Source organism: Drosophila guanche, unplaced genomic scaffold, assembly GCF_900245975.1.
Source record: "Drosophila guanche unplaced genomic scaffold, DGUA_6, whole genome shotgun sequence".
Lineage (NCBI taxonomy): Eukaryota > Metazoa > Arthropoda > Insecta > Diptera > Drosophilidae > Drosophila > Drosophila guanche.
In genome coordinates this window covers 11,173,931-11,201,711 of record NW_022995743.1, presented here as the reverse complement: position 1 = coordinate 11,201,711, position 27,781 = coordinate 11,173,931, and the positions used below count along the sequence as shown (strand labels likewise).

Here is a 27,781-nt window from a genome sequence, read left to right as displayed (position 1 = left end):
ACTCAACTTTTATTGCGTGATCAGATCGAGTAAGCTCTGCCGGCACTGGCTGTGGTATGCCTCACAGCTGCCTCGCCGCCCGGCCAGCTCGGCGTTGTAGTACCGCTGCGGCAGCGACTCGTAGCGAGAGCTGCTGGGGCAGAACATGACGTTAACCAGGCTGCCCAGCACTCCATTGAGGTTCCCCAGTTGGTAGTTGTTTGCCTCGCAGATCAGCCGCAGCAGGCACTGATCACCGGAGCCGAAGCCGTGCCTGCACAACAGTAGGGGGTTTTGAGGGTTAATTTGGGTTTCATTAGGGGGCACGTTCGGGTTTCACTTTCACTTACTGTTCGAAGCGGCGGCTCAAAATCTCGTAAAACTTGGTGCGCGACAGCAAGGATCTCTCATGGCGATATCGGGCCACAGGATTACCATCGCCATCCAGCGGATATCCCTCAAAAAAGTCCTTATAGTCATCGCCATCATCTTCCTCCTTTGGTGGCTTTTTCTTCTTCTTGTTTTTCTTGTGTTTGTTTTTGTGTTTGTGCTTTGGTGGCTTCAGAACAGCCACTGATCCACTTGCTGGCTTTTTCTTCTTTTTTTTCTTATGGTGCTTGTGTCCCTCGTAATCCTCGTAATAATCATCAAAATCTGCCCCGGGCCTATAGTGTCCCTGGTGTCCATCGTAGTCACTCAGTGCATAATCAGCATTTGTGCCATTTCCATGGCGCTAAAGGGGAGTGGGGTACATGTAACGGTAGCTGCATGCTCTCCAATGGAAACTTACCAGCACTGGCGGCTTGTCTGTCCATGTTTTGGGCAGATGGTAGGTAACTTCAAAGTTGTAGGACAAAAAGACTTTATCGTGCAGCTCCAGCGGTAAGGCAAGGGCCACAAAGAGCTGCCAAATCGTAGAATTAGAACAGGAAACGATAAAGCCCGCAACTCACCGAAGAACCGCCTCCCGTATTCCACACAAAATGAGATTGTATGCCAGGGACAGAGCACAAAACCCAAAGCATCCACGGCCAGTCCATCTGCAATGATGTTCGACGCACACCCAACTGAGCCACAGAACCACAAAGACTGAGGAGATAACCCACAGACCTTTCTCCATGTACGCGAGAAGTGATAATCCAATTATGAAAGAACCTTTGGCTCTGGCTTGGCTCTGAGTTCTTTGTTTCTGGCAGCGAAAGTTGCTAATTGAAAAGCGAGAAATACGAATCAGGCCAAACGGTTGGCAGTTGCTTTTATTTTTGTTTTTCAGGCACTACATGTGATGCTTTCGCTGCAGAATCGTCTCAAAGGGCTCCGATATCAGTTCCAGAACACTCTCCCCACAGTCTGGATGGTAGTGGTGGCAGCTGTCGTGCCAGCCATCGTGCTCCGCCTGATAGTAGCGCAGAGGCAGCTGCTCCGACTCCGAAGTGCTGGGACTGCAAATGTTTAAGGCAACAATTAACGGAGAGGAGAGGAATTAAACCTCAACGCACCTGAAGAGCACATGCATGAGGCTGCCCAAAACGCCGTTCAGCTCGTTCAGCTCCGCGGCGCTCGTCTCGCAGATGAGGCGCAGCAGGCAGGCCTCGCCCTGGAAGCCGCTTCTGCAAGTGGGATCAAGGATCAAGGCTGAAACTCTGTGCATGCTGTGGCTTACCTTTGCAACTTGTCCACGAATATGCGATAGATGTTGGAGCGTGTGATCAGAGCGCGACTTTGACGGGATGGATGAATGGGAGTCTCCTCTGCTGTCTCCTGCTCTGTGGCAGTCCCCTCTACCGCCTCCTGCTCGCTGGTACAGTTCTGGCAATCCCCTTTTATCTTCCGTGCAGACTCCACCTCTGCTTCTTCATCTTCTGGAGCTGCCTCCACCTCCAGCTCCTCCGACTCAATGGGACCGTTTTGCTAACAAAAAAAGAGAATCAAGAACCAACTTCCATTATCAGCGTATGTTTGCTTTGCCCTAATGCCAGCTTCAAGAGCTGCTAATTGGGGCACAAAAAGTACGCTAATGTGAGGGTAAATGCGGCATTTTATAGCCCCAAACAATGCACTCACAAATAGTGTAAACTTCCCCCAGTTGGCGGGTAAATTGTAGTTGGCCTCAAAGTTGTACGACACAAAAACGTTGCGATGCGGAATCTCCAGGGGCACAGCGAGTGCCGCAAAGATCTAAGGATAAAGAAGAGCCAATGTAGAGCAGTGATCTCAGCTATTTGTAGCGGCACTCACGCCATGTGTGCTGGAGGATGTGAAGGCCACATGGGTGTCGGCGGTATCCAAGACAGTCAGCAGCAGGACAAGCATGCCCAGCGGAGTCCGAAGAGCTTCAGTCGAGAGCATGTTTATATACACGATAGACCTGCACGGTGTTCAGCCAGCGACTGGGCCACAATTGGCGCTGGCTACACAACAGCAAGTGCGGTGAGAGTGTCCGCTAATTGGATAAGTAATCCCCAACACCCAGAGACAGAGACAGAGAAGAGACGCTGCAGACGCTGTACTCTAGTTTATTTTCTTCTACGCCCACTTACAATATCGCTCAGCGCCTGCTCCACGGGCACTGAGATGAGGTCCAAGATGTTCGCCTCACAATTGGCGCTGTAGCCGCTGCATTCCCCACTATGGCGACCATCCCACTCGGCCTGGTAGAACTCTTCCGACAGATGCTCATCCTTGGAACTGCTGGGACTGCAAAGGGGCATAGTTAAACCTCATTTAAAGAGTATTTTAGAGCCTTGGCTTACGTGAATATAATGTGTAGGAGGCTGCCCAAGAAGCCATTCACTTCGCCCAGCTGCGAGGCATTCGTCTCGCATATCATGCGCAGCAGACAGGCATCGGCTGGGTAGCCAGATCTGTGCGAACATAAATTAGCATTAGAAGAAATATCACAAGATGGCCCAGAGCACGCGGCACGCACCTTTGCAGTTTGTCCCTCAGCATAAAGTAGAAAATGGAGCGACTCATCAGCGACAGGGAACGTTTGCCGCGTGATTCCGCTGTGGAGTTGGAGCTGCCGCTGCTGCTGCTGCTGCTGCTGGTGTCCATCTGCTCATCCCTGCGCTCAGTGCAGTTCTGGCAATGCCTGCCGCTGTCCTCACGCCCTGAAGTGGGATACGTCAGATAGGAGTCTTGATAGTCGCCCATCTAGGAGCGAAGTTTAAACAAAAGACTCACGACACAAGCCACACACGAAAATACTCACCAGAATGGGCGGATACTTGTAGACATGCTCCGGCTGATAATAATTAAACTCATAATTGTACGACAAGAAGACATTGCGATGCGGCAGACCAATGGGCACCGATATGGCCATAAATATCTGCGAAACGGAAACCGATTTACATATCAAACTGGCAGTAGCTAAACTTGAGGCTTAGTTACCCCAAACTCAGAGTTTGTGGTGTACAAAAGAGCAGAGTTCGCTGGTTGCCAGTTCATTATGGGAGACAGCAGACTCCACAGCAGCCATTGCGAATTGTTTAAATATTTGTACATAGCATTCATCGATCGATGCTACGCTCTTCAACTTTCAAATTCGACTGGCTGGCCGCCCTCGAAACGGCCCCAAACGGCCACGAAAGGTGCGTGGCCAAGAAGCTGTTAATTAATATCCAGAATAGACATACCGAGAACACAATTTGGGTCGACCCGAATTGGTTAAATGCAGTTCAAACTGTAACAAACGATTCTAGCATTTCATAGCGTTGTAGATGCCCTAAGGGATTATATTTCATCGTGACAATCGCTTTGGTAATCCCCTTTTCGAGCAACCCCCACGCAGCGTAATTCTATAAATATCTTTCGATTGGCTTTGCTTCGATTGGTTAGCATTCAGATCTTTTAGCTGCTAATAACTGCCAGTTCTGGCTCACGTGTATACGCTGCCAAAGAGTACATTGAATTGATTAAACAGAGTGAACAGATAAACAGAGTTCCAACTGATTTCAAGTAATGATTTATTCCAATGCTTTCCGCTCACTTATCGCTATGTTTCCTACTCTATAATAATGGTTTGTGAGGTGAGTGGCATAAGCTCGAGTTCACCCACAGCGGGGGGTTCCTGCTATCTATTGTTGCGCAGCTTGCGCTCCTTCCAGGTGACAAATTTGGAGTTGGCAGTACCCAGCAGCTGGTTCATGTGCTGTGTGAGTGAGGAGCGCAGCGGCGACAGCTCATGCATCGCACGATTCTAAGGAAGAACAACCATTTATAGATATTTGGACGGCATTAAACGGATGCAAAGCCTACCTCAAATGGCACCAGTTTGGCCATTTTAAAACGTTGCAGGGTGTCGTGCATGCGCTGCAGCTTCGCCTCTAGCTCTTCGGTGGTGGGTGGAAAGCAGTTCCAGAAATGTTTCAGCAGCTCCGACAGCGATAGATACAAGTGACGCAATTCGCGCTGAAAGTCGCTGGGCACCAGCTCTGTTCAGGCATAAAGAAATCAATTAAAATCGTTTACAACTTAAATGCAGTGCCAACTTACGTCCTGCCGACTGCTCTTGAAAGCCACGCATCAAGGTGCCGCCTGGACTTAGCTCTCCGAGAGCATTCACCGCCGCCTTGGGGCAGATGACGCCGCGCTGTACGCTGCGATTCAGCCAGGACTCGGAGTTGCGCACCAGTTTGTCCTGCACATCCTCCAGGCTGAACTTTTCGCTGTGGTTCTCGTACATGCCGTGCTGGACGGGTCCGTTGAGGTAGCGCTCCACCTTGGAGAGCTCAAACTGCTTGGGCTGGCCCACGTCGCCATTGGACGACTCGTCGTTCACCTCGGTCATGGGATCGCCCAGGTCTTCGTAGTGGATCTTCTCAATCAAACGCTGCTTCTTCGCATTTGGCTCATCGCTTTCCATTGGTGCATCGGTGGGCTGTGACTTGCCTGAGGTCGCTGTTGCTGTTGCCGTGGATGAGGCCTTTCCATTGAAGCCGTTTGTGTACGCCGATTGCGATACTGGTCCAGTGGCCTTGTTGGCGCCGTTGGTCATGGTGGAGGGCGCAAAGTTGACATTGGCACAAGTCTTGAGCACCATTATGGAATGCTGGTTGAATCTCTTGATCATGTTCTGGTGGACAATGTTGCCACTGTTGACCACATTGCGATCGCCGGCCACGCTGCCAAAGCCCTCCTCCAGCGGTACGTCCTCGAACTTCTTCAGATCCAACAGTGGATCGCCAGCGCCCTTCTGCACCGCTGCCTTAAGCGCCTGATCGTCGATCTTGCCGCATTCGGTGAAGATGTCCTTGGTGCCGGCGGTGAGGCGATCGCGATGAAAGTAATGCGATTGGAAGAACTTTGTCCAGAACTCCGATTCGGGCATCTTGTTGGGCACGTTCTCCATGTGCTTGCGCTTGACGGCGGGATATGTCTTGAAAATGCAGTGGATGACATCGGATGTGAGGTTGTACTTCAGGCCGTTGCATCCATCCGTTTGGGGCTTTATGTCAGCCAGAAATGCGCCAGAGACACCTACAGAAAATCGTGGGGAAAAAATGATAAATATTTGTGGATGAGAGCCCTCCCTGCCGGATCACTCACCGATTTCCTGGGACTTGCCCATCTTTTTGAGCGCATGGTCTTTGGCGTGCGTGGACCAGAACTCATCGCTGGTGAGAACTTTTGTAATGACCAAATCTTTGTACAGCTGAAGAAGGTTGGGATTCTCCATGAGGACTCGGTTCTTGTCCTCTAGATCTTTGTCTACCTTGCGCTTGAAGTTGGGCAGCAGTTGCTGGAGCAGCTCCTTGACCTTATCGCGATCGGCCAGCATTGCGGGCATGCCCTGGCGATTGACAAAGTGAAAGGTCGAGGTGTTGCCATCGTGGAGCACCACCTGTAGCTGCACCTTTGGCTTGCCTTCGGGCGAGATTTTCTGCGCTGCACGGGTGAGAGGGAGAACGGCAGAGTTTAGTTTCTCTGGCATCAAACGCGATCTGGACGAGCATACTTTTGATATCGGCATAGCGGTGAGACACGGTCACCGTGTCTCGGTGCTCGGCCATCCACGCCAGACGCTCGTTCATCACGTACAGGGTGCCATCACCCTTCTTATACCGCACCTCGCCCATCTGCAGCAACACATCCTCGCTGCTCGTGGTCATTATGTCTGCTCAGTGCGCAGCGATTTCACATCAGAAAACTCTGAAGCCGACGCCAAGACTTGACCGCAATCTGTAAATGCAGGGAATGCGTTTTTTATCATCATTGGGTGTGTTCAATATCATTTTCACAGATGCCTCAACCACAGAGCTTCGTCCACCGGCAATTTCTTCCTCTGGGCAGCCGCAAAAACGCAAAATACTTTGCAATTCACGCACCTCAGAAAAAATGTGAATAGAGATGTTGAACATATGATGTATCAATGTATCGACGTGCTACCTTTGTCGATATATTTGTGGGTGATGGTTTTCTGGAGTGGTGAAATTATTTTTTCTAATGTAATTCATAATCGGTGCTATATTAACGATTTCAGAACCAATCTACACTATGATTTTGCTGTTTGCTGTCGTTTTAAGAGATATACAGACTTTTTTAAGCACAAATTTGGCCTTAGAAAAAATATCGATACTTTTGTGCGATATATAACACCACCAGTCGTGTTTGCAAATGAGTCGAATAAACAAACATTTATGCATTTTAATTTATTATCCTACTTTATTTATACGATTTACAACTATTTACAGCATTCCTCAGTGCCTGGTACGCTCCACAGTGCGTCCCCGGTCCAACAATTCCCGAAAGCTCTTAATTTCATGTCTTGGAATACTCTCCCTGTACTTGGGCTGCATCAGGCCGTAGATGAAGTCCAGCTCTGTTTCCTCGTCGTGCCGGCCGTCTGGTAGCTTGGCCAAGAGCGCGCGCTGCTTGCAGATGAACGAATCTATGACTTCACCTCCTCCCTGCTTTGTCTCAAAGATTTCCATGTAGATTTGATAGGATGGCTTGGTGGGCGAGAAGTGGTCCCGCAGCAGCTGCATTGCATCCGGCCATGTTTTGGCATCCCGTCGCACCCCCTTCCACCAGACCACGGCGATGTTGTTGAACAGAAGCGGCAGTCCCTTCAGGGCGTCCCGATCGCTGATTCCCTCCACCTCCTTATACGTCTCCACCGCCGTTATAAACTCATCCACGGCATCATGATCACGCTGCCCACTGAAGCGGACGGGGCAGTTGCTGAAGCTCCCCTTCGATTGCGGCTCATCGTCTTTGATGGGTGCCAGGGCTCGTATCGTTTCGATGAGTATGCGAAATTGTTCATCCGACATCTGCGTCATTTTGCCCCAAAATTTGATATTTTCTACTCCACTTCGACTGAAAACTAAGAATAACAAAGAAACGGCGTTTTGTGGAGCGACTGGCAGCTGGCGACGGTTTTGTTTTTGCCTACTCAACAGTTTCTCGGGCGAATTTATCAGCAGCTGGGGGGAGCTTTTTCGAAATTCCCACACCAAATTACTATGTAGGGTATTGCCATTCCCTCTTCGGTGGCCTTAGCTGTTGCCAGCATGAGTTTCTTCTGAGTATCGCATACCTGCAATTGTTGTATCTTGCCATTTTCGAATTTAGTTTATTTATCTCTGTCTCTCTTGAACTAAATGTGGGGGGGAACTAAAAAAAGTTTGTGGGGGGTTCACTTTCCCTATCGCACCTTTTATCAGGTTAAATTAAATTGAATACATGGCGACAAAGTGTCATGCATTTGTACTTTAACTAATTGGAATGTCTGCAACAATGGAAAATAATTGATATATTATGTCTGAGATCATTATCATGGGTCATACGATTTTTACAAAAATGCAGAAAGCTCATTAAACTTTTCGATACAAACTATTCTGACTCACAGCTAGGGCCAACGTACAAGAAAATGCAAATTAATCATGCCGAATTTCGCAAATGCGTGCAATAGCATACATACATACATACTTAGTGCAGTTGCAGAATGTACATGGTATGTCAAATATGATCCACATATGTATTGTATATACATATGTGCATACCATGTAGTAAATGTTTACTATCAATCAGTTTTGTTTTTGTACTAACAACCGGCTTTAAAAACGCCTCTATTATAAGTCCGCCAAATGAATCATCGACCACAAAGCAAAAACAATTGCTGGGCGCGGGCTCTCTTTCGAACGAACTCCTCTCTCTCTGTCTTTTCGAACTATGTTCGAACTTTTATTTCACAACGGTCCGCTATAAATGGATCCCAAGTGGCCTGAAAAATTCAGTCATCACTCGACCCAAACGGCAACATTCGCTCAGACCCACTGGCTTTGTGCGCCGTCCCCACAACATAAGAACAAAATACATTAACAAGCAAAGTGTTTTCGCTTAATTCCTCACGAAAGTAACTTGCAACAGAAGCAACACCACAGAACACAGATCAAAATGGCGCAAACCATACAGATGACCCAGGAGCAGCTGCAAGAGCTCATCGCAGCCGTGCGCGCATCCGGAGTGAGTGGCGCCACCGGCGGTGCCGGAGGAGGTAATGCCACGGTCAAGGGCAGCTTCGCTGCCTGCACACATCGTTTTGACGGAACACGTGACTACGATGAGGTCGAGGCATTCATTTCCAACATTGTCACCTACAAGGAGCTGGAAAACATTAGCGACGAGAACGCCCTGAAGGGTTTGTCGCTGTTGTTCCAAGGACTCGCCTCCACCTGGTGGCAGGGCGTGCGCAAAGAGGTTGTCACCTGGAATGACGTCATCGGGCTTATCCGCGAGCACTTCTCGCCCACCAAGCCCGCTTATCAGGTGTACATGGAGATCTTCCAGAAGAAGCAGGACGATACTGATCCCATCGATTCTTTCCTGGTCCACAAGCGTGCCCTGCTCGCTCAGCTGCCAGCCGATCGCCACGACGAGGAGACCGAACTGGACTTCCTCTATGGCCTGCTGAACATCAAGTACCGCAAACACATCACACGCCAGAACGTGAAGACGTTCAAGGAGCTGCTGGAGCAGGGCCGCATCATCGAGCACAACAACCAGGAGGACGAGGATCTGGCGGCAACCAAGAACCAACGTGGCTCCCGCCGCACCACCCGTTGCACCTTCTGCAACTTCCGGGGTCACACGTTCGGGGCTTGTCGCAAGCGCAAGAACAACCGCGACGAGGAACACTTAGAGGAATAAGCCACAAAACACACACATATAACGTGGGGTGGGGACGACGACGGAGTGACATCATCACCGTCAGCAGCATTCCGCCCCACACCCCGCACACTCTAGAACTTTTCACCGCCACGCTGGCCACCGTGCGCTTTGAGAGAGTGCCATGCCCCAACAACAGCAACAGCGAAGGAGAAGAAGAAGTTTTAAAAGTCGAGAAAGCTTTTACCCACAGCTAGTTCAACTCTTTTACTATCGCACACACATAAACACAAACACAGACACACTCTCAATCAAACGGCATGCCGGTAAGCAGAGGAAAGCTTCTATCCCTCTCTCAACAAAAATTCCGCTATTTGTGTGACGAGTTTTGCTCTTTTAGCGATTGCGGCCGATAATTGGTGGCCACTGCAATCCCTTCGAGGGCATTTCTCCGATCATGAATGGCGCCGTCTCAGAACATTCACTTTCACGCTGCCCTGCGGCTATTTTGGCTCCGAACGCCAACTCCTGAATTCATCGAATTTATTCGAAACCATTGAAACTACAAACTAGAACCACCATCGAGCGCTGCCAGGCGAGGACGGCAGAGGATCACGCATTTCGTCTCCAGTTTTGATGCTTTGAATCGCAGATGCAATTCATGGCCAAACGCTGGTTGGATGTCCAAGGCGAAAGCCCTGAGCATCTACACCTGGCTTTGGCTCTGCATTTGTAGTTGCGACCGAAGCTCCGAATAGATGTTGCGGGATCCGATCTTGTCCCCCCCTGGTAGAGCTCAACAAACGCCGCCTTGACCTTGTGCCTGTCAGCCAAGAAGCAACGTGTATGTGGCTTAAATGGTGACCTCTGTATACACCATACTGCAGAGGCCACTGTTTTTGTCCGCTGTTTGCGTTGCTTCGGGTCTGTGCTTGGTCCTTGGTGAAGGAGGCAAAAAACCCCCCGTCCGGGTAGTGCTCACTTAGATCCTTTTGCACGTTGCTGTCGCTGGCCCAGGGTGGCGACTCCATGCTGGACGTGGCCTCGGCTGCGTCCTGCTTGTGGTTGCTGCCAAAGGTGATGCTTCTGGTGCGATAGGAGCTACAGCGGGTACGATCCGGGCAAAACTACAAATTTCTTTTGAAATTTGAAACCAAATCTTTTTTTTGACTATGTCAAACTATTTTTTACATCGTACATCGCACTACTATGGCTCCCGATTCGCCATTCCTGCGGTTGGCACGCCAAATTGTCAAATTCGGGATTACGGGTTCTGGGCTTTAACCCCTGCGATTCCGCGGCAAGCATTTAGGCACGCCATTCCAAACACACACACACACACGCGAGCTGGGAATCGTCGTTGTCGCGCATCTCCGGCCGGCACCGACTCCCCCAGCTCCACAATCTTTGAAAAACCAGACTCTTGTGCAGAATCAATAGGCGCGTAGTGCCATCCAATTAGATATCTCACAATGGTGGCCAAACTTGTGGGCGCGCCAACTGCTGGAGAATGGCCTCAAAACGCTCCACGAGACTGGCTCGCATTCCTCGAGGGACATGACGAATATTGTCAACACAAATGATATTCAATTTGTCCTAAAAGCTGGGGGCTTATTGACGACCACAAGTGTCTGATTTGAAAACAAAAAAACATAAATTATACAAAAGACTGAAACCAGAAAACAACTAAACTGAAACCTACAAAACCACATGTGATAAATTGTGTATTTATTTATTCAATGGGATTGGGTAGAGTCGAGGGGTGTCTCACATGACTCTTTCAACAGAGTATTATATTTCCAGCATTTCCCATGAATGAAGCGGCACTGATTGAGTAACAAGTCTGTGGAATGTAGAATATTCTGCTTGTTTATTTGTTTAAAAAAGGTAAATAACGGAAATTTTTTCCAATGAAAACGCTGATTCAGCAGTGTTAATTTCGATATCGATAGCAAACGCACGACAGCTGAACTGAGCACCTATATTGACTGCTTTCTGGCAGGGTTTTTTTTCCATTACATCATCTAGTTTTCCAAAGTCTTTTAATTACTGTATATTCAACTTCGTAATCATATTTTTCTCGGAATCGATATATAGATATTCCACGAACTATCTCTCGTTTCCAAAACCATCGACATTATCGATAGTGACATCGATGGTTTTGCAGCCCTACTTTCTGGGCAATAATAATAATTTCATACCAATCAATATACCTGAATATCAACAACTGAATGCACAAAACACACCGTCTAACGGAGAGCCAATACATGGAGGTTGAGGGCTTGCTGCAGGTAAATAATTTGCGCGACTTGCGACCGCTGTAGTGGCTGCGTTTTCTGAATGTTATGGTTGCTACAACGCCCTTACTTTTTGCCCCGTCGCCTTCCGTCTCCACCCACTCGCAAAAAACACACATACAAACACAAAATTTCTGCCTGCCCACGGAAAGCAGGCTATGGACATGCCCAGTAGTAGGGAGCACGACCAGGATGGAGAAATCGAGCCGGAGCCATCGTGCCGACTGAGCCGGTACAATGTGACGAACCTGTACGATGGACCCGTTACGGGACCAGGTCCTGGGTTTGGGCTTTCAGCGGGACCGGGACGTCAGCGCTGCTACACAATGCCCCACGTCCCACCACCAGCGCCGCCCTCCACACCTACACTGCTGACCAGTGCCAACAGCAACAATAGCAATAGCAATGGAAATTGCAGTTCCAGCTCGCCCACCTGCTCGGCCGGTCTTACGGCCGACACTCAACTGAATCAACATTTTATCTATGTGAAAAACGGCAAGAACCTGCGTCGGGAGTCGCGATGCGTCGACTCTGAACTGTCTAAGCTCTTCAACGTTGTGTCCATCACGAATCGCCTCACGGCCATCAAGAATCGCTCCAAGCAGCTGCAGCTGGCGGATCGTGGCATCATTAATGCATCGCGCACCATATCGAAGCTGCATGGAGCGACGGCGACAGCGACGAAAATCTTTAAGATTCACCGCGATCCCAAGGACTTCCTGCGCGAAACGGACGAGGACTCTGTATCGGCGCCGGAGTACGACGAGGAGGAGGAGGACACGCGATTCCGTTTCTTCAGGCGAACACGGCACTCCCGACGACACTCTTACACCCGCATGGAGCGCAAGTTCGCCCGATTCGAGCACCACGAGCGCATGGAGACCATCGTCGACAGCTTCGATGCGGCCATGAGCTTCAACGATGCGGACACCTGAGAGGCAACGGACGCATCGGCGAGCTCCATCAGAGGCACGCGCTTGGCAGAGATGGTTGGCCAACCAATGTGATGAATGTGAATTTCAACTAAATTATTTTTATTACTACACACTACTATTATTACGATTATTATTACCGAACTGTTCTCTCCATACATTTAGTTCCCTTCAACGCCCTTCAAATGCCGTCGCGTCCTCGTGACTCTGAGTCCCCTTCCGACTCAGACGGGAGGACGCAACGCTGGGCAGAGCATTTAGTTTAGCTTAGTTTTTACGCCTCTAGGGCGGAGCAGGAGCTGAAGCAGCCGGACGGCTGCACTCATGTTGTGCTTCAAGTAACAGACAGAACGATTCCAATAAAAGCACAAAATGTGTTGCATGTATTTGAGAAGAGAAGAGAAGAATTTAACTTGCCCTCGTCCTCACCCCCCAACCCTGTGGGGCATTTCTTTTCTTGGGCACAATAGACTGTGAATGTGTCTACAAAAAAAAGTTCCGAGAACCGTCTTTGCGCTTTGTAAGCGACAAAAAAATAACATAACTAATAATAACATTCAGCGGAGCTTCTTATAACTAAATCGAGTAATCTCCCATGTTTAGACGCGTTCGGTGAAGAAGTTGGCCATTAGGTTCTCCTCTAGCTGCGTGGGATCTGTGACCGGCATGCGGCAGACGCGGTCGTGGCAAATGTAAACTGTGGTCTTGCCATTTACCATCTTGAATTTCTTCTGCACCCGCTGATTGCAGGCGTCGTCGGGATGGAGTGGATCCACGTGCAGGATAATCATGCCTGGTATGAAAAACTTACGACATATTTCCACGAAGCGGTTGGTGTCGTCCGAGTCGGGCCCCACCACGGCCACCAGATCCAGCCCGTTTTCGTGCAGCAGCAGGGCCGAGAGCATCTCGGGAAGAGCATAGCCAAAGGGCGAGACGTCGGCAAAGAAATTCAACAACTTGGTGGCTCGCTGTAGGTAGGTCTCCTCATCGTAGTAGTGCGAGAGGAGTGTCAGATTGCGTGCAGCGACACTGTTGCCGCAGGGCTCAGCTCCGTCGTCACCCTCCTTTAGCCGCACAATCACATTGGGGGCATTCTGTTGCGAGAAGAAGTAGGCACCATTCTGTTCGTCCCAGAACAGTTTATCCTGGGTCTCCTGCAGTTCTTTGGCCCAGCGCAAGGCACTGAGATCCAGCGACGACTTGTAATAGTCGAGGAGGCCCTTGATGAGAAAAGCGTAGTCGTCCAGGAAGCCATCGATTTGGGAGCTGAAAGGTGGGAAATAATTATGCATGACTAAATAATTTGGTTAAGAACCTACTCCATCTTCTCCAGGGTTGGATCCCCCACAGCTACGCCATAGCACGAGCGTAGCAGCAGCTTTTGTTCCGGATCGTACATCTCCTTGCGCAGAAAGTCCAAGAGCTCCTTGGCCGCCTTCATGTACTCCTCCCGCTTGGCTGTGCCACAATTGGCCAGCTTCGAGAGACCCGACAGCATTAGGCCATTCCATGCACAAATAATCTTGGTATCCAGATGCGGTCGTGGCCTCTGATCCCGCAGCACGTGCAGAATGTCATTTGCCGTCTCCAGCAGCTTGTCAAGTTTCGCCGGCAGCAGGTCAAAGTTGGAGCAGGTGTCCTCATCCGAACCACGCACAATGAGTATATTCTTGCCGGTTAGATGGCCGTGGGGATCACTGTAGGTCGGGACATTGCCCTGCGGCTTGAGACCGTAATGGAAGGCATAGATCTCGAAGGCGCGCTTAGGCGAGACATCGTCGTCGAAACGCTTGGCCTGCTCCTTGAAGGCAGCTTCAATTTCAGCCCAGGTCCAGGCATAGAAGGCTCCCTCCACCTTGATGGTGTCTTTGTGAGTGGGCAATGAGTCGGCATCCTCGCCAGCATAGAAGCCACCCAGGGGATGGCGCAAGTCCTTCATTATATACTTGTAGATATTGTCTGCATAAGTCAGGAAGGAGGCGCTCTTCGTCAGCTTGTAGCCATTGGAATAGGCGGCCATCAGCTGGGCCTGGTCATAGAGCATCTTCTCGAAGTGCACGTTGTGCCAATCCTTGGTTGTGGCATAGCGCGCAAAGCCGCCAAAGATGTGATCGTTGATGCCGCCGCGACCAATGTGATCCAGTGTCTGCAGCACCATGTCCAGCACGTCCACATCCTTGCTCACCAGATAGGCATGGAAGAGGAAGTTGAGGCGAGGCACCTCGGGAAACTTTGGCTCCGAACCGAAGCCACCGTTCGTTTGGTCGAACCGCTGTTTGTGCACACCGATGGCTTCCGCCAGCTTGGCGTCGGCGCTGCCAGGCTCAAAGGCAGCCTCTGCCACAGCGGATACATCTTCGTTTGTCTTCAAAGCATTGAGAATAGAGGAGCCCGACTCCATAAGCGTTTGACGATTCGTCTGCCATTGCTTGGCTATGGCCAGGAGGACAGTTTCGAACGAGGGCATGCCATAGCGGCTTGTTGGAGGGAAGTAGGTGCCAGCGGTAAGTGGCGCCAAGTCGGGTGTCAGCCAGATGCTCATGGGCCAGCCACCGCCGCCCTTGGACATCCGCAGGAACGTCATGTAGATCTTGTCAATGTCGGGACGCTCCTCGCGATCCACTTTGATGTTCACAAAATGTTCATTCATAACTGCCGCTGTCTCGGGATTCTCAAACGATTCGTGTTCCATGACATGGCACCAGTGACAGGTTGAGTAGCCCACAGACAGAAAGATCAACTTATTCTCGGTGCGAGCACGCTCAAAGGCCTCCTCGCCCCAGGGATACCTGAAAAGTGCGAAGTTATGCCAGCGCCTTGTCGTTTCAGAGTTTACTCACCAGTCCACTGGATTATGCGCATGTTGCAATAGGTAAGGAGATTTGGAAGAGAGCAATCGATTGCCTGGAGCCTTTGGCGGCTCCGATTTAGTTTCCCCTCCACTCGCCATTCCACGATAATCTTGGCTAACCACCGAACTGTTTGATGAACAAATAAAATAAGGAACTCGATTTGCTACTTGCAATTATGTCAATTATTTGCTCTCTTACTCGATAGGACTACGCCAACTACGCTGGAACAGGTTTTGTGGCGTCTGGGGCCCAACGCCTCCTGCTGTGGATTTGAACGCGTGAAAATTCCTTGCCGCTGTCAAAGTGCTTCGTATCCAGAGATGGAGTGTTTTGCTTCTGAACATATCAAATTGATGTTGGTGGATATATCGCAGCGCTTTCTCTTCACTGGGCCTATAAAAGTGCAACGTGTGCAAACGCGTCGAAGATGGGACTAACTAACGCAATGTTTTTAATTTTATTTTGCATATCAGCTGTTTGACTAGGGCTGGCGACAGCCATTTACATGGCTAATTTGCATAGGGCTGGCGAGTTATTGTTGTCATTTTGCTAGCCGAAATAAAGCAACGAAAATTTATAAAATGTATTAAAAATTAACAGAAATTAGGTTTAGTTTAGAAGAAATATGTACTCTATTCCAAAATTGTACGTTTAATAAATTGAAGTTTGTACCAACAGATATTCAAACCAACTTATATGCTTGCAGAAAAATCCTGAATTCCGTGAGTACAAAAATAGTGCTTTTTTATATTATCAGCCGTGGTCACACTGCTGCCTGCCGACAACAATAACTTTTCTATTTAAACGGGTCGCCTTAAATCGAATAAAATAAATGTAATGTGCTGAAGAAGACATCAAGTATCTACCTATCATAGATGTTTATGATATAGTCACTCATTCAACACCCACCACGTTTGTTATCTAGACTAGTTCGTTTTATATAAATCAAAATCATCATCTCTCTCGGCTGTGGCAAGCGCAGAGTTGTGTAACACGGTCGGGCCCGAAGACAGCAGCAGCAGCAGTAGCAGAAACGTGAAAAGAACCTGTGTCTCTGTGTTTTTTTGAATTGAAGCTGATTAGTACCATGGCGCTTGAGATGGAGACTAAAAATTCAAATTCATCGGTGACGGCGGATGCAGCGGCTGCTACAACAAAAACCAACAAGGCCAAGGAGAACAACAATTTGGCCGGCAGCAAAAAGAATCAAAGTCAGAACTTGGTCAATGGCAATGGCACCACTGCTGCCGATGGCCCCGCAACGAAGAAGAAAGGTGCGTTCAACTACACCCTCTCCCCCGCCCTAAACACACACCCACCCCTCTCCAGCACTCTCCATGGAAACTACCTCAATACTATTGCTGCAAAATCGAATCACATAACATTTTTAACATTACGTAATGGATTTTTTCTCCCTATCATGCCTTAAAAGCGGCGCCCGCTGTCGCTGTCTCTAGCTCTGGCTCGCCCCCTCTCCCATTACCCTCGCGATAGGCTGCAGGAACCGCGTGCGTTACAATTGCAACGTAAATGTGTGTTGGATTCGAAGTTACATTTTAATTTCGCTGTCGTCTCTCGTCTTTTCGTTTGCGCCTTCGTGTGCCCGCGTGCGGGCATGTGTGTGTCTTGGCATGGCAACGCACATGTTGTTCACCCGATCCAAACTGTTCATTAACCCCTGTTGGGAACTTGGGGTCTAGCAGGGAGGAGATTTTTTGTTGAGTTTAACCTACAATTAACACGTGCTAGCTGCCCCAACTGCATGCAACAAACACACACACATACACAAATTACTCGACAATTATGTAAATCATGTTTTCTTAAACAGTTCGGTTCGACGCAGCGCATCGCCCTATCGCTCTTCTCTTTCCACCAACCCAACGCGTCGCGAGAGCGTTTTCTGTGTTTACTTTGCACTCCCGCTATCTCACGGCTCTGGTTCGTTCCTGTGCTGTAATCTCATAGGCGGCTCTTGAAATTAGCATTGCTATGGTGAAAAGCGAAGGGATCTCAGGTTCGTTTACTGTCTGGGACTCTTCGAAATCGAAACCGAATCCGATCCCGAACCCGATCCGGCCGGCCCCTTTGGCCTTATCAGCGGCGCGCTGTTTCTTCGGTTTGTTTTCTGTCTTTTGTTTCTTTCCACTGCACACACACACACACACACAAAAACAAACGCACCATACAGCTACAGACACAGTGAGCGGCATCGGTAAACGAACATGCGGGTTGCTTGATTCGTTTGTTATGTAAATTTGAGAGAAAAAACACTGGGACGTAGCCTTCAGAATACTTACAACAAATATAGATCATTATTAATTTAACAATGTCGCTGGAACCCAGTAAAAAGTTGAAAGTATTTTGGTTTTTAGCGCTCCATTCCCACCGCATTGAGCCACAATTCCTCATGCGCCACGTAAAGGACAGAAACGATAACCAGAATCCACAAATTCAATTTGCAGGCAAGAAGAATCGCAACAAAAGCCCACCCGTGACCGCAGATGAAGCCGCTCTGAGCAATGGACATGTCGAGGAGAAGAAATCGGAAGATGATGGCGATGCCGATGCAGATGCCAATGCGAATGTGCTGGCTGGCAAGGCAGATGGATCCGCTGAGGCAGAGTCTGCAGAGCTCGAAACGGAGGACATTGATCTGGATGCCTTGCACGATGTCGGTATTCATGTAAACATTAGCTGTCCCGGAGCAGAGCTGCTGAGTGTGCAGCTGTCCAGCATGGAGCTGGTGCAGGAGATCCATCAACTGCTCATGGATCGCGAGGAGTCCTGCCACAGGACCTGCTTCTCCCTTCAGCTGGACAACGTGACGCTCGACAACTTCGCCGAGCTGAAAACGATTGAGCAACTGGAGTCGGGCTCCACCATCAAAGTGGTCGAGGAGCCGTACACCATGCGAGAGGCACGCATTCACGTGCGCCATGTGCGCGATCTGCTGAAGAATTTGGATCCCGCCGATGCCTACAATGGCATTGAATGCACCTCGCTGACCTACTTGAACACGATCACGCAGGGCGATCTCTTGGACAAGAAGAAGACGCGCCCCGACTCTGTTGACTGCACGCCGCCGGACTATGTGACGCCCGGTGTGTATGAGCCGCCGCTGCTGCCCCTCCATCCGAACTTCAAGAACGCCAAGGGGCCACAGGCCCTGAAGGTGCTCACCACATCCGCGTGGAATCCGCCGCCTGGTCCCCGCAAGCTGCACGGCGATCTCATGTATCTGTATGTCATCACCATGGAGGAGAAGCGCTATCATATCTCGGCCTGCTCGAGGGGCTTCTTCATCAATCAGTCCACGGACGACACCTTCAACCCAAAGCCAGACAATCCCAGCCATCTGAGCCACTCGCTCATCGATCTGCTCTCCCACATATCGCCCTCGTTCCGACGTGCCTTCCAGACCATACAGAAGCGTCGCACGCTGCGACATGCCTTCGAGCGGGTGGCCACACCCTACCAGGTGTACCAGTGGGCAGCGCCCACACTGGAGCACACCGTAGATGCCATACGTGCCGAGGATGCCTTTAGCTCCAAGTTGGGGTAAGTGACGAATTAGTAAGCAATCCCTTCGATCCTTTAATCACACGCTTGGCGTTGGTTTTTCGTTCATTTGGTGCAGATACGAAGAGCACATACCCGGCCAGACGCGTGACTGGAACGAGGAGTTGCAGACGACGCGTGAGCTTCCTCGCAAGACACTGCCAGAGCGCTTGCTGCGCGAGCGCGCCATATTCAAGGTCCATGGCGACTTTGTCACTGCCGCCACACGGGGAGCCATGGCCGTCATTGATGGCAATGTGCTGGCCATCAATCCCGGCGAGGACTCCAAGATGCAGATGTTCATTTGGAACAACATATTCTTCTCGCTCGGCTTCGATGTGAGGGACCACTACAAGGAGCTGGGCGGTGACTACGCCGCGTATGTTGCGCCCCGCTATGACCTCCATGGTGTGCGGGTATACAATGCCGTCGATGTGGAGGGTCTGTACACCCTGGGCACGGTGGTTATTGACTATCGTGGCTACAGAGTGACTGCCCAGTCCATCATCCCGGGCATTCTGGAGCGCGAGCAGGAGCAGAGCGTCGTCTATGGATCCATAGACTTTGGCAAGACTGTTTTGAGCCATCCCAAGTACTTGGAGCTGCTGCGGCAGGCGGGCAAGCATCTGAAGATCCTTCCCCACTCCGTGTACAATGAACGGGATGAGCCTGTGGAGCTGTGCTCTTCGGTGGAGTGCAAGGGCATCATTGGCAACGATGGCAGGCACTATATTCTCGATCTGCTGCGCACCTTCCCGCCAGACGTCAACTTCCTGAAGCTGCAGGATGTGAAGCTGAGCAAGGAGCTGGTGGAAATGGGTTTCCCCATCGAGCATCGCCACAAGTTGTGCTGCCTCAGGCAGGAGCTGCTGGAGGCCTTCGTTGAGGATCGCTACGTGAACTTTATTCGCATTGCTGCCATGCATCTGCAGCAGCTGAATGCCAAGAAGCCGGAGGAACAGGAGTCACAGGAGAAGAAAAAATTGCCTGCCATTGAAGAGGCTGAAAAGGAGAACAAGGAGAATGGAAATGAGAAGCAAATCGAGAAGGTGCAGGAACCCAAAGAGGAACAAGCAACTCCAGTCGAGACAAAGAACGCCGAGGCGATGGTCAATGCCATACGGGAAGCCCAGTCGCATGTGGCCACCTCCAATGAAGTGCAGGCTGCCGAGGTAGTCAAGCAGGCTTGTGCCGCCGTTGGTTCGATAAAGGAAAAGGAATTCGATTTCCGCTTCAATCCCGACGTCTTCTCGCCGGGCATCCGTCACGTTGATGGCGAGGACAGCACCTCCGGATCGGTGGCCAAGCAGAAGCTGCTCGTGCAGGAGGCCGCCGAGTTCCTTGTGGTCAAACAGATACCCGCCTTTGTCAAGGAGCATCTGTCCCACTCCTCGCCACCCATCGATGGCCAGAATCTGACCGAGTCGCTGCACTACCACGGCATCAATGTGCGGTATCTGGGCAAGGTGATTAAGACGCTGGGCCAGATGCCACGCATGGAATATCTGCATCGCATTGCCATCATGGAGCTAATTGTGAGGGCAACCAAACACATTTACTACACCTACATGCAGAGCACCGATCCCATGCACCTGTCCGTCGCCATCAGCCACTTTCTGAACTGCCTGCTGACCAATGGGCCCGTCAATCCGGTCATCAGCAACGATGAGGTGCACAAGAAGCGTGGCGGCAACGGTGGCGGCAAGCACAACAAGCACAAGTCCTCCAAGGGCGGCAAGGGACAGCAGCAACAGCAGCAGGCGGCGACCCAGAACCTGAATGGGAGCGGCAGCTCAACATCCTCCTCGAGCTCCACGAGCGCCTACGACTGGACCCAGGTCACACCACGTTCGCTGTGGCAGCAGATACGCCGCGAATCGAAGGCCTACTGGGACTGGGATCTCGACTGCGACTCCATGGACAGTGCCATGCAGAAGTTTGGCATCATGCGGATCTGCCTGCTGCGCGCCTTCTGTCTGAAGGTGGGAATTCAGGTGCTCCTGCGCGAGTACAACTTTGATTCCAAGCACAAGCCCACGTTCGGCGACGATGACATCGTCAATGTGTTCCCGGTGGTGAAGCACATAAGCCCCAGGGCATCCGATGCCTACAACTTCTACACCACGGGCCAGGCCAAGATACAGCAGGGACTCTTCAAGGAGGGCTACGAACTGATCAGCGAAGCGCTCAATCTGCTGAATAATGTCTTTGGGGCCATGCACCAGGAGAACGGCTCATGCCTGAGGATGTTGGCTCGCCTCAGCTATCTGCTGGGCGATGCCCAAGACGCCTTGGCCATTCAGCAGCGTGCGGTTATCATGAGTGAGCGCGTAAATGGCATTGACAATCCATCGACCATTTTGGAATACGTAAGCAAAGTCCCCCCCAGTTGTTATCCCTTCAGTTAATTGTTAAACAATTATTTGCAGACACATTTATCGCTGTATTCGTTTGCCAACGGACATGTGGGCATGTCCCTGAAACTTTTGTACAGAGCTCGCTACCTGTTGGTGCTGACTTGCGGCGAAGATCATCCTGAGGTGGCACTGATCGATGTAAGAATTGAATGAGCGTGCAGCAGCGGAACGAGGAATATTGATTGTTTCTTTTGCTTATTTCAGAGCAACATCAGCTTGATTCTGCATGCGCTGGGAGAGTATGACCTGTCGCTGCGCTTCATCGAGCACGCCTTGAAGCTGAACTTGAAGTACTTTGGCAACAAGGCAATGCATGTGGCAGTCAGCTATCATTTGATGGCACGCACACAGTCCTGCATGGGCGACTTCCGCTCGGCGCTGAACAATGAAAAGGAAACGTACACCATTTACAAGTCACAGGTAAGAGGGCGTGCACCCACTCAAATGAACCACAAATAACACTCATTTGTGTTTGCCTTAGCTTGGCGATAAGCATGAAAAGACTCGGGACTCGGCGGAATGTCTGCGACTGTTGACCCAGCAAGCTGTGCTCCTGCAGCGCAAGATGAACGATATCTATTCCAATGGCAAGCTGACCAGCGACCTGCCGCCCATTCACATTACACCGCCCTCAATGGGCTCAGTGCTGGAGATGCTGAACACAATCAATGGCATTCTGTTTGTGCAAATTAGGTGAGTCTTGTGGCTGCAACTCCAATCCGAAACAGCAGGCTAATGTTTTTGATCTTTCCCCACAGCCAAAGGGACATTGTTAAGGTGCGCAGCGAAATTGAGAAGCATTTGAAAGCCAATACCGATGAGAGTGATGTGAACGAGGCGATCAAATCGATTGTGGCCTCTGCCAATAACAATGGAGACTCGGACTCGGTTGTGGCCACTGGCAACGACAATAATCAGGAGCAAGCAGCGCCCGCACAGCTCACAAATGGCGAGACAGCGGCTGCCAATGCGACGGTATCTAGTTGAACACTCCACAAGTAAGGCAAACAACAAAGTCACAAATTGGGGACTCTGATAAAGCTACAACATCAAAGGCAATTGGCAACTGGCAAACAGAATAGCATAAAATAAGTGTCTGCGTTTTTTAAAGGCTGCTCTCGTCGTACTGCTCACCACACACATCGCATCGCAACGCACCGTAAGGCGTATATAGAACTACATTACATATAGAACGGCAAAAGCCCCCAAAAGGGGGGTGTGTAAATGCCAGTAAAATATTTTAGACTTAGTCAAGCAAAATTATCAGTCAGTCAGTCACACTAAAGAAGCATCGTTAACCCCCCCAGTTACTATAAGACAGAAAGTAAATTGTTTTGTTAGCCATTTGAGAGTGCCCATCAAATGCCTTTTATAGTTTATAATAAATCATTGAATTGATTGCACACACACACACATCCTGCTATTATTGCATTCATTGTTTTCTGTTACAATCAACTTTACATCGAGTGCATGAAATGTTTTAGCCCCAAGAAAACAAGAGGGTAGACCAGAGAATTATTGAATGAGTACGTTTTTTGTTATAAAACTATCATAGATATATAAATATATATCAGAACATTATATTAATTATAATGCATACACACACACACGTTTGCTGTGGTGTCCTTGCTGTGTCAAGGATTCGCAGAACATTAATCATATGAACAAAATGGTTTTTTTATTATTAAAATGATCCGAAAACTGATCAATAAAACTTAAGAAGCTGCCAAGCCAAGTTGTTCTTTTATATTCGATACTGGAATGGCGGGTACATCAAATACATACATTCATATGTAAATACATAAATCAGTATGTATAAATGCATAAATTGAAATTTATTTTGAAACTTAATCTCTACTTTCGCTTCCTGCACTTGTTGCGCCCTTTACGGCGTCTGCCTGGACTTTTGCCTGGAGATTTGCCATTTTTCGAAGCTGCCGCTTGCTGCGGCTGCTGCTGTTGACTCTTGGACGTGGAGCCGGCGTTGGCGGCAGCGTTGGCCCCTGCACTCGAGGCGGCACTGTTTTGTTTGCTTATGCGATTGGCAGCACTTTGGCCGCTCACCTTCCGCGAGGGCAACAGATGCTGGCTGACCAGCTCGCCGAGCACGCCCTGGTGGGCCAGCATGGAGAGGAAGGTGCAGATGAATTTGTCGTAATTGTGTGTGCGGCGACTGGCATCCACTTTGAACATTTGTCGGCGATCGTTCTCATCCGCCAAATGCTGCTCATTGATGGCAATTTCTGTGTCGAGGTTCTTGAGCAGCGACTGCAGATCGCGTGCGGTGAAGGCGCTTGGCTCCAGCAGTGTGGTGGGTGTGTCCGGTCGCTGCTGGTCACCATTTCCCGCTTCGCCTTGCTCGTCTGCCTTCAGCAGCTTCTGCAGTGTGCCGGACACAATTGCCTGATTGGTGCGAAGCATTTTCAATTTGTGAGTGATTGCAATCCGTCTGTCGGGCACAACGGCCATCAGATTGAAGCGTATGTCCTGTTCGCCCGTGGCGATGCCCAGTCTCTCCGCCATCACACGCCGAAACTTATCCGTCCAGTCCTCATGGTCCTCCCATCCGCCATGATTCATGGGGTACGGCTTCAGACCATCGAGCTCAAACAGTTGACCATTTATGGGCACAAAGCTGACAAAGTGAAAGGCTTCTCCCGTAAAACGGCAGCTGGCGACACCAGCGCCAGTCCGCTCCAGGCGGCGTCGTGCCTGCGGCATGGCATGCGAGTTGTGGGCACATGCCAGCTCCGGGGTGTTGCCTATGGCCAGACCTTTGTTTTCCGGGCTCATGCCTTTGGTGTGGATCTTCAGGCGACTTAGCGTATCGCCCAACTGCAAGTTATTCTCGTTGCAGTTCAAGAGAACAGACAGCAGGGCATGGGTAGCACAGCTATTGGGCACAACCTGCTGGGCAAAGAATATGCTGGAGATGGCTTCTTCGTCCTTAACGAAGATCTCAGCGGTAGTCTCCACTATCTTCCGACGTGCACGCCGCTCTTCGATCCAGCGAAAGAGGAAAATGAAACCGTAGGGGCTCTCGATCGGCTTCTGTAGATCATACACCTCCTCCACCTGAACGTCGTGACCTGAAATCAAATGTATATGAATTTTGGTGGGATGAGCAGTCAATCAGGCTAATAGTTACAGCCGAAATCCTCCAGCAGCAGCGTGAAGAGACCCGGATCGGACTCCAGTTCCAGCCAACCGTCCGCAAGTTGGGCCATCGGCATGGTGGTGGCTCCAGTCGCAGATGCCAGCAGAGTATTGTTGAAAACGCTGTTGGCTGCAGCCGCACTCGCACTGGTCGTCCCAGTACCGCCTGCTGTGACGTTCATTGTGAAAAGCCTCCCCAAAATACAATGCTAGAATGCTTTCGATGGGCGCCTTTACGAAACCGATCAACGGTTGAAATGGAATTCAGGGTAAATTGTCGGTTGTTGCTATTTGCGGCAGTTTTTTATTAATTTATTTTGTTGTCTTTTTGCTTAGTGTTGGAGATGTGCAGAAAAGCGTATCGAAATTACTTCTACGATAAAAGCCGCATCGATAGTAACGTAGAGATGGGAGCAATACCAAACTGCACGATTTGGCAGCCCTGTTCAGCGTCAGCTGTTATTCACGTAACTGGAACACCAATCCAAACTTTTCTTTTCCTAAACTCTTTTGACGAAATATACAAAATTTGCCCATAAAGAAATGGTACGTCCCACGGTTATTGGTTTGGCCAAGCGTGTGCCGCTCATACAGTTCCGCAAAGGAGGATTGGGTGCGGCAGCAGCCGGTGCACAGACTGCAAATAAGCAGGCAAGTTCAAAGCCAGCAGGAGGCAAAAAGGTTAACTGTTTAAGCCCATTTACTAGAGAACTTATTGTGTAGTAGTGTAGAACCATTGGAAAACACTAATTTGCTCTTTTTTTCAGCTGGCTGGAGGACCTGCCATTGAGGATTGGGAGCTGCCGGCACGCTTTGCACGCAAACCCATAGATCCTCTCGAGGCGGAGTACATCAACAACGGTGGCATACCCAACTAAAATTGCAACTCTGACTCGAACAAAATGTCTTATTTATAAAATAAATTTGTCTTGAATCACGCAAATAGAATTAAATTGTACAACAACAACAAAGTCACAGCTGAGCGAAAGCTCCAACGAACTTTTTTCTCTCCCTCTCTGGTCACACTAACGAATACATGTCATATCAACAACAAAACGAAAAAGTCACATTTCGAAGTGCTCTTTTTTGTGGAGAAGACGTTTCATTGCCGCCCAGCCAATCGAATTGTTTGTCTACCCCCCGCTCATTTTCCGCCGCGTGCCGTCGACCGTCGCGAACAAAGAGTGGAAAATTTCCAAGTCAGCAGAAAAATCCTTTTGTGTTGCGGAGTACCCGAGTGGAAAAACACCTGAAGAACTGCTTGCTGCGCTGCTTTGCTGCTGGTCAAGAAAAGATCGTCTTTTCTGGCCCAAAATTCTGATCGTTTCGGCTTTGATTTTCTTTGGATGGGTGTGAGGCGTAGTATGCAAGAGAACTGCTGCAACAAGGACTGCCTGGGTCTCCGAAAGCGTGTCTGTGGTCTCCATCAAACCTTCAAGTGGCTGCACCAGACCCCAGCCCTGCACGAGTACCTCATCTCCGCCAGTTCGGTTGCTGCAAACACAGGCAAGGCGAGCGAGCCCAGAGCGACAGTCTAAAGTCCACCCTAAGACCAAAGCAAAAATACCAAACGAATATAGATCGACAATATTAGCTAAAGTAGATAGGAAATTCGATTCTAAATTAGAACAGACAATCAAAATTCAACATAACCCCGCAGAAACAACAAAAATCAACAGCAGCAAGCATAACAACAACAACCGTTAAGAGCTTTTGCCGACATCTTTGACCTTGTTTTGGTTACAAGTGCAATTCGTTGCCTGCACCAGCACTGCTTGACAACACACGAAGCAGTTTTCCCACTTCCTCGAGCCACAATGAGCTTGCTCTTGCGTCGCAATTCGAGCCAGCTGCGTCTGCTGCTGGCATCTGGAAGCAAAATCACGCGCCTCGCCTCAACTGATAGCAGCGATGTAGGTGAACCGTCGTCGTCTGCCTCAGCGGTTCCCCCCACAGCTGCAAAGCTGAGCAATCGTCAGCGCCAGACCCCGCCAGCTGTGCCCGATGCCGAGATCAAGAAGTCCGTGTTCATCTCACAGTCGAATGACATCTTCACCAACCTGGCCCTCGAGGACTGGCTGTACAAGAACTTTGATTTTGGCCACCATCACGTCCTACTGCTGTGGGCCAACGATCCCTGTGTGGTCATCGGCCGTCACCAGAATCCCTTTACCGAAGCGAACGTTTCCCAGCTGGTGGAGCGTGGCATTACTCTGGCACGGCGCAACAGTGGCGGCGGAGCCGTTTACCACGATCGCGGCAATCTCAATTGCACCTTCTTCACGCCCAGAGAGCGCTACGATCGCAAGTACAATTTGAATATTGTCACAAGGGCGCTGTTCCGCGAGTGGGCCATCAAGGCGGAGATCAATGAGCGTGACGACATTGTGATAAGGAACAAGAAGGTAAGAGCAGGGAGGCAGAGCATCAGTGCCTCTTATCTCAGCCACTGATCTCTAGTTGACCTTGCACTAGCGTCAGCACACACCTCTACGTACAGCTGCACTCGTAGTCGCATCTGTTCACATTCCCATTGATAATTTTCGCCCTTGCTCAATTACAGATTTCTGGAACGGCTGCGAAGCTGGGACACCCGAACTCCTATCACCACTGCACCATTCTGGCCAGCGCCAACAAGCTGCATTTGGGAGAGTCTCTGGTGAAGGAGCCAGCCAACTACATCAGTCGTGCCACAGCCTCAGTGCCTTCGCCCATACGCAATCTGGTGGATGTGAATCCGAATGTGAATGTCTCGCAGCTGCTCTCCGCGGTTGGATACGAATACCTGCGGACGGTGGCCACAGCCTTGGAGGATGGCGGAAACGCTCAGACAATGCAGCAGCGTGGCTTCCAATTGATCAATCCCACAGAGAAATGGTTCCCCGGCATCGAAGAGCTGCGGTCCAACTATAGCTCTTGGGATTGGGTCATTGGCAAGACCCCGAAGTTCACCGTCGAAAAGGATCTAGAGCTGAAGGGCGACGAGCAGGGCATGAGGCTCAAGCTGACGGTCGAAGTTGATGCGGTGAGTGCAACACGGTAGCTCCTTTATATGCCCATATAATTGTGTACTCTTTCTCGCAGGGTTTGATGAAAGAAATCGGCATTAAGCTGCCGCACAGCGATGAGACTGTGCCCGTAGTGACGCCCCTGCAGGGCAAGGCCTACAACGAGCAGAATCTGAATGGCATCATGGGTGCCCTGAAGCTCGTCTCCGCATCGAATGTCAAGCAGGCAATGAACGGCTCCGGATGATTGAAGCTTTCTTAGCGGCAAACAAATATAACTATACCATTCTATAGTCCAACAACTAATCCGCCTAACGTAGATTGTAGTATTTCCATGAAAAACATATTACTAACATAGTTTACAATTAATATACAAACTTTGAAACAACTAACACAACTTATGTTATCCACGTTTTTGTATAAAAAGAACTGCAATAAAATGTTTAAACATTTCTAAACAAACCC

General features: G+C 49.9%; 13 protein-coding genes across 17 annotated transcripts; 6 read left to right on the top strand and 7 right to left on the bottom strand.

Annotated features, from left to right (window-relative positions):
• Nucleotide 1: 1 nt before the first annotated feature.
• On the bottom strand, nucleotides 2-1,131 carry LOC117583592. Its single transcript, XM_034271985.1, has 4 exons — nucleotides 933-1,131; nucleotides 770-883; nucleotides 330-712; nucleotides 2-253 (listed from the first exon to the last, which is right to left on the bottom strand). The coding sequence occupies exons 1-4, from the start codon at nucleotides 1,017-1,019 to the stop codon at nucleotides 10-12; spliced, it is 828 nt and encodes a 275-aa protein (XP_034127876.1). The 5' UTR covers nucleotides 1,020-1,131; the 3' UTR covers nucleotides 2-9.
• Nucleotides 1,132-1,203: 72 nt separating this feature from the next.
• Nucleotides 1,204-2,373, bottom strand: LOC117583555. The gene is made up of 5 exons (XM_034271921.1): nucleotides 2,218-2,373; nucleotides 2,044-2,157; nucleotides 1,643-1,890; nucleotides 1,479-1,589; nucleotides 1,204-1,421 (listed from the first exon to the last, which is right to left on the bottom strand). The coding sequence occupies exons 1-5, from the start codon at nucleotides 2,326-2,328 to the stop codon at nucleotides 1,256-1,258; spliced, it is 750 nt and encodes a 249-aa protein (XP_034127812.1). The 5' UTR covers nucleotides 2,329-2,373; the 3' UTR covers nucleotides 1,204-1,255.
• Nucleotides 2,374-2,435: 62 nt separating this feature from the next.
• LOC117583611 lies at nucleotides 2,436-3,506 on the bottom strand. Its single transcript, XM_034272053.1, has 5 exons — nucleotides 3,373-3,506; nucleotides 3,194-3,310; nucleotides 2,909-3,135; nucleotides 2,733-2,843; nucleotides 2,436-2,676 (listed from the first exon to the last, which is right to left on the bottom strand). Exons 1-5 carry the CDS (start codon nucleotides 3,493-3,495, stop codon nucleotides 2,496-2,498), a joined length of 759 nt encoding a protein of 252 aa, XP_034127944.1. The 5' UTR covers nucleotides 3,496-3,506; the 3' UTR covers nucleotides 2,436-2,495.
• A 424-nt stretch (nucleotides 3,507-3,930) lies between these two features.
• On the bottom strand, nucleotides 3,931-6,368 carry LOC117583507 (general transcription factor IIH subunit 1). Its single transcript, XM_034271853.1, has 6 exons — nucleotides 6,309-6,368; nucleotides 5,939-6,162; nucleotides 5,530-5,868; nucleotides 4,477-5,460; nucleotides 4,240-4,415; nucleotides 3,931-4,180 (listed from the first exon to the last, which is right to left on the bottom strand). Exons 2-6 carry the CDS (start codon nucleotides 6,090-6,092, stop codon nucleotides 4,055-4,057), a joined length of 1,779 nt encoding a protein of 592 aa, XP_034127744.1. The 5' UTR covers nucleotides 6,093-6,162; nucleotides 6,309-6,368; the 3' UTR covers nucleotides 3,931-4,054.
• A 257-nt stretch (nucleotides 6,369-6,625) lies between these two features.
• On the bottom strand, nucleotides 6,626-7,351 carry LOC117583568 (activity-regulated cytoskeleton associated protein 2). Its single transcript, XM_034271948.1, has one exon. It carries the CDS (start codon nucleotides 7,263-7,265, stop codon nucleotides 6,681-6,683), a length of 585 nt encoding a protein of 194 aa, XP_034127839.1. The 5' UTR covers nucleotides 7,266-7,351; the 3' UTR covers nucleotides 6,626-6,680.
• An 861-nt stretch (nucleotides 7,352-8,212) lies between these two features.
• Nucleotides 8,213-10,714, top strand: LOC117583546 (activity-regulated cytoskeleton associated protein 1). The gene has a single exon (XM_034271909.1). The coding sequence runs from the start codon at nucleotides 8,383-8,385 to the stop codon at nucleotides 9,133-9,135; it is 753 nt and encodes a 250-aa protein (XP_034127800.1). The 5' UTR covers nucleotides 8,213-8,382; the 3' UTR covers nucleotides 9,136-10,714.
• Nucleotides 10,715-11,225: 511 nt separating this feature from the next.
• Nucleotides 11,226-12,713, top strand: LOC117583532. 2 transcript variants are annotated; one of them, XM_034271898.1, is made up of 2 exons: nucleotides 11,226-11,384; nucleotides 11,546-12,713. In XM_034271898.1, the coding sequence occupies exons 1-2, from the start codon at nucleotides 11,325-11,327 to the stop codon at nucleotides 12,323-12,325; spliced, it is 840 nt and encodes a 279-aa protein (XP_034127789.1). In that variant the 5' UTR covers nucleotides 11,226-11,324; the 3' UTR covers nucleotides 12,326-12,713. The 2 variants fall into 2 exon arrangements, with proteins under 2 accessions (XP_034127789.1, XP_034127781.1); XM_034271890.1 differs by having other exon boundaries at nucleotides 11,228-11,384; nucleotides 11,543-12,713.
• LOC117583497 (spermatogenesis-associated protein 20) lies at nucleotides 12,677-15,671 on the bottom strand. Its single transcript, XM_034271842.1, has 4 exons — nucleotides 15,376-15,671; nucleotides 15,166-15,303; nucleotides 13,645-15,114; nucleotides 12,677-13,591 (listed from the first exon to the last, which is right to left on the bottom strand). The coding sequence occupies exons 1-4, from the start codon at nucleotides 15,519-15,521 to the stop codon at nucleotides 12,922-12,924; spliced, it is 2,424 nt and encodes an 807-aa protein (XP_034127733.1). The 5' UTR covers nucleotides 15,522-15,671; the 3' UTR covers nucleotides 12,677-12,921.
• Nucleotides 15,672-15,947: 276 nt separating this feature from the next.
• Nucleotides 15,948-22,867, top strand: LOC117583481 (protein clueless). Of its 3 annotated transcripts, XM_034271817.1 has the most exons (8): nucleotides 15,948-16,451; nucleotides 17,640-18,735; nucleotides 18,782-21,104; nucleotides 21,165-21,290; nucleotides 21,357-21,572; nucleotides 21,634-21,845; nucleotides 21,911-22,046; nucleotides 22,080-22,867. In XM_034271817.1, the coding sequence occupies exons 1-8, from the start codon at nucleotides 16,265-16,267 to the stop codon at nucleotides 22,137-22,139; spliced, it is 4,356 nt and encodes a 1,451-aa protein (XP_034127708.1). In that variant the 5' UTR covers nucleotides 15,948-16,264; the 3' UTR covers nucleotides 22,140-22,867. The 3 variants fall into 3 exon arrangements, with proteins under 3 accessions (XP_034127708.1, XP_034127685.1, XP_034127697.1); XM_034271794.1 differs by having other exon boundaries at nucleotides 21,911-22,867; XM_034271806.1 differs by having other exon boundaries at nucleotides 16,265-16,451; nucleotides 18,815-21,104; nucleotides 21,911-22,867.
• A 95-nt stretch (nucleotides 22,868-22,962) lies between these two features.
• LOC117583517 (ubiquitin carboxyl-terminal hydrolase calypso) lies at nucleotides 22,963-24,674 on the bottom strand. Its single transcript, XM_034271865.1, has 2 exons — nucleotides 24,301-24,674; nucleotides 22,963-24,241 (listed from the first exon to the last, which is right to left on the bottom strand). The coding sequence occupies exons 1-2, from the start codon at nucleotides 24,488-24,490 to the stop codon at nucleotides 23,007-23,009; spliced, it is 1,425 nt and encodes a 474-aa protein (XP_034127756.1). The 5' UTR covers nucleotides 24,491-24,674; the 3' UTR covers nucleotides 22,963-23,006.
• Nucleotides 24,675-24,748: 74 nt separating this feature from the next.
• Nucleotides 24,749-25,204, top strand: LOC117583600. 2 transcript variants are annotated; one of them, XM_034272007.1, is made up of 2 exons: nucleotides 24,749-24,959; nucleotides 25,076-25,204. In XM_034272007.1, exons 1-2 carry the CDS (start codon nucleotides 24,852-24,854, stop codon nucleotides 25,184-25,186), a joined length of 219 nt encoding a protein of 72 aa, XP_034127898.1. In that variant the 5' UTR covers nucleotides 24,749-24,851; the 3' UTR covers nucleotides 25,187-25,204. The 2 variants fall into 2 exon arrangements, with proteins under 2 accessions (XP_034127898.1, XP_034127888.1); XM_034271997.1 differs by having other exon boundaries at nucleotides 24,749-24,989.
• A 167-nt stretch (nucleotides 25,205-25,371) lies between these two features.
• LOC117583607 lies at nucleotides 25,372-25,907 on the top strand. Its single transcript, XM_034272023.1, has one exon. The coding sequence runs from the start codon at nucleotides 25,655-25,657 to the stop codon at nucleotides 25,844-25,846; it is 192 nt and encodes a 63-aa protein (XP_034127914.1). The 5' UTR covers nucleotides 25,372-25,654; the 3' UTR covers nucleotides 25,847-25,907.
• A 189-nt stretch (nucleotides 25,908-26,096) lies between these two features.
• Nucleotides 26,097-27,708, top strand: LOC117583527 (lipoyltransferase 1, mitochondrial). Its single transcript, XM_034271877.1, has 3 exons — nucleotides 26,097-26,713; nucleotides 26,872-27,333; nucleotides 27,393-27,708. Exons 1-3 carry the CDS (start codon nucleotides 26,126-26,128, stop codon nucleotides 27,561-27,563), a joined length of 1,221 nt encoding a protein of 406 aa, XP_034127768.1. The 5' UTR covers nucleotides 26,097-26,125; the 3' UTR covers nucleotides 27,564-27,708.
• Nucleotides 27,709-27,781: the final 73 nt, after the last annotated feature.